The 1332-nt window shown below is 33.0% G+C and overlaps 1 protein-coding gene across 1 annotated transcript; it reads right to left on the bottom strand.

Annotated features, from left to right (window-relative positions):
- Positions 1-4: 4 nt before the first annotated feature.
- LOC117117593 (peptidyl-prolyl cis-trans isomerase D-like) lies at positions 5-1193 on the bottom strand (the record flags this gene model as incomplete). Its single annotated transcript, XM_033261941.1, has 3 exons — positions 5-97; positions 768-890; positions 990-1193. Coding segments are annotated over 3 exons (420 nt in total), but the record flags the coding sequence as incomplete, so codon positions are not given.
- Between the last annotated feature and the right edge of the window lie 139 nt (positions 1194-1332).

Below are 1332 nucleotides of genomic sequence, written 5' to 3'. Positions count from 1 at the left end.
TTTTGTACTTTGTCTCAGCCATTTGAAAGTTTTTTGCCTTAAATTGCTCGTTTCCAATGGCTTTAATGTTGTTCACCACATCAAGAATTTTCTCAGCCTGAAGGACCCAAAAAACATATGATTATATTTCTAATAATAATGTTACTGTATGCATATTTCACACAAATATATCATTTAACTTAAGATTGGTTTATTATCCGAAAAAAATATGAATTTTATGTATATACTGTTTCTCATTATTAGTGACTAATATAACTGCAGATGGTCAAAAGCCAATGTTAGATATTAAGGAGGTTAAATGTCTGACCGAGGCAGCACATTAGAGAGGTTTCGCACGCGTACGAATACGTGTATGCATACCTTTAGCTATTCGTAATGGTTTGTAGCCATGCTGTCCTTTTTGCAATGACAGCAAAATTAAAGCGTTGGGTTTTAGGCCTAGCCTAGGGCTTAGGCTATTCCATTTTCTTCTCTCAGCATGCTTCTCAAACAGATTGTAGCATGCCCTAAAGTTTTGTTATGTAAGGTTTTAGAAAATTTGAAGTAATAGCCCAATAATATTTCTTCCCTTGTTGCCCAGAAGAGTACGTTATTTTGTAACAAATACAAGACCAATTTTTGTATTTAATAATAATAATAATTTGTGCATGTATATTTATAATACTGATATAGGATATAAAATGCTTTATCAGTTTTATTACAATTCTATCATGATCATAACTATTATTAATTATTATATGTATAAATTATTCTAAAATGTAATTTACATTTCCAGAGTCGAGTCCTGCTTCGTCTGGGCATTCGGGATAGATGTCTCCGGTGCCATCATTTTCAATGGCCGGTATGACCTCATCCGCTGCAACTTCACCACAATCTTCAACTTTACATTCCTGAAATAGTGGAATAAAAACAATACCGTATAAATTTTATCACAATTAATAGTAATAATAAGAACAATAATATATGCTATAATAGAATACAATAATGACCTTCATTGGCTTTTCTCCTTCCTTTTCAACACTTTCAAGTAATTTGACCACATTTATACCCCTGAACACCTTTCCAAACACAACATGTTTACCGTCAAGGTGCGCTGTCTTGGCTGTAGTAATGAAGAACTGAGATCCATTAGTGTTCGGTCCGGCATTAGCCATACTCAGTAGAAATGGCTTCTCATGCTGCAAATAAAAATTATGATTTTCAGTTGTAAAATTTTTTCTACAGCTTTGTCAACACTATCAAATTTTCTTTGACAAAAAACTATTGTATGCCCATATATAGTCATGATGTGCCCATATATAGTCATGATGTGCCCATATATAGTCATGATGT

The sequence above is a fragment of the Anneissia japonica genome, unplaced genomic scaffold (genome assembly GCF_011630105.1).
Source record: "Anneissia japonica isolate Jap-2015-1 unplaced genomic scaffold, ASM1163010v1 scaffold137468_len1332_cov204, whole genome shotgun sequence".
Lineage (NCBI taxonomy): Eukaryota > Metazoa > Echinodermata > Crinoidea > Comatulida > Comatulidae > Anneissia > Anneissia japonica.
The sequence above is the reverse complement of the archived record's forward strand: the minus strand, read 5'-3'. Positions and strand labels throughout refer to the sequence as shown.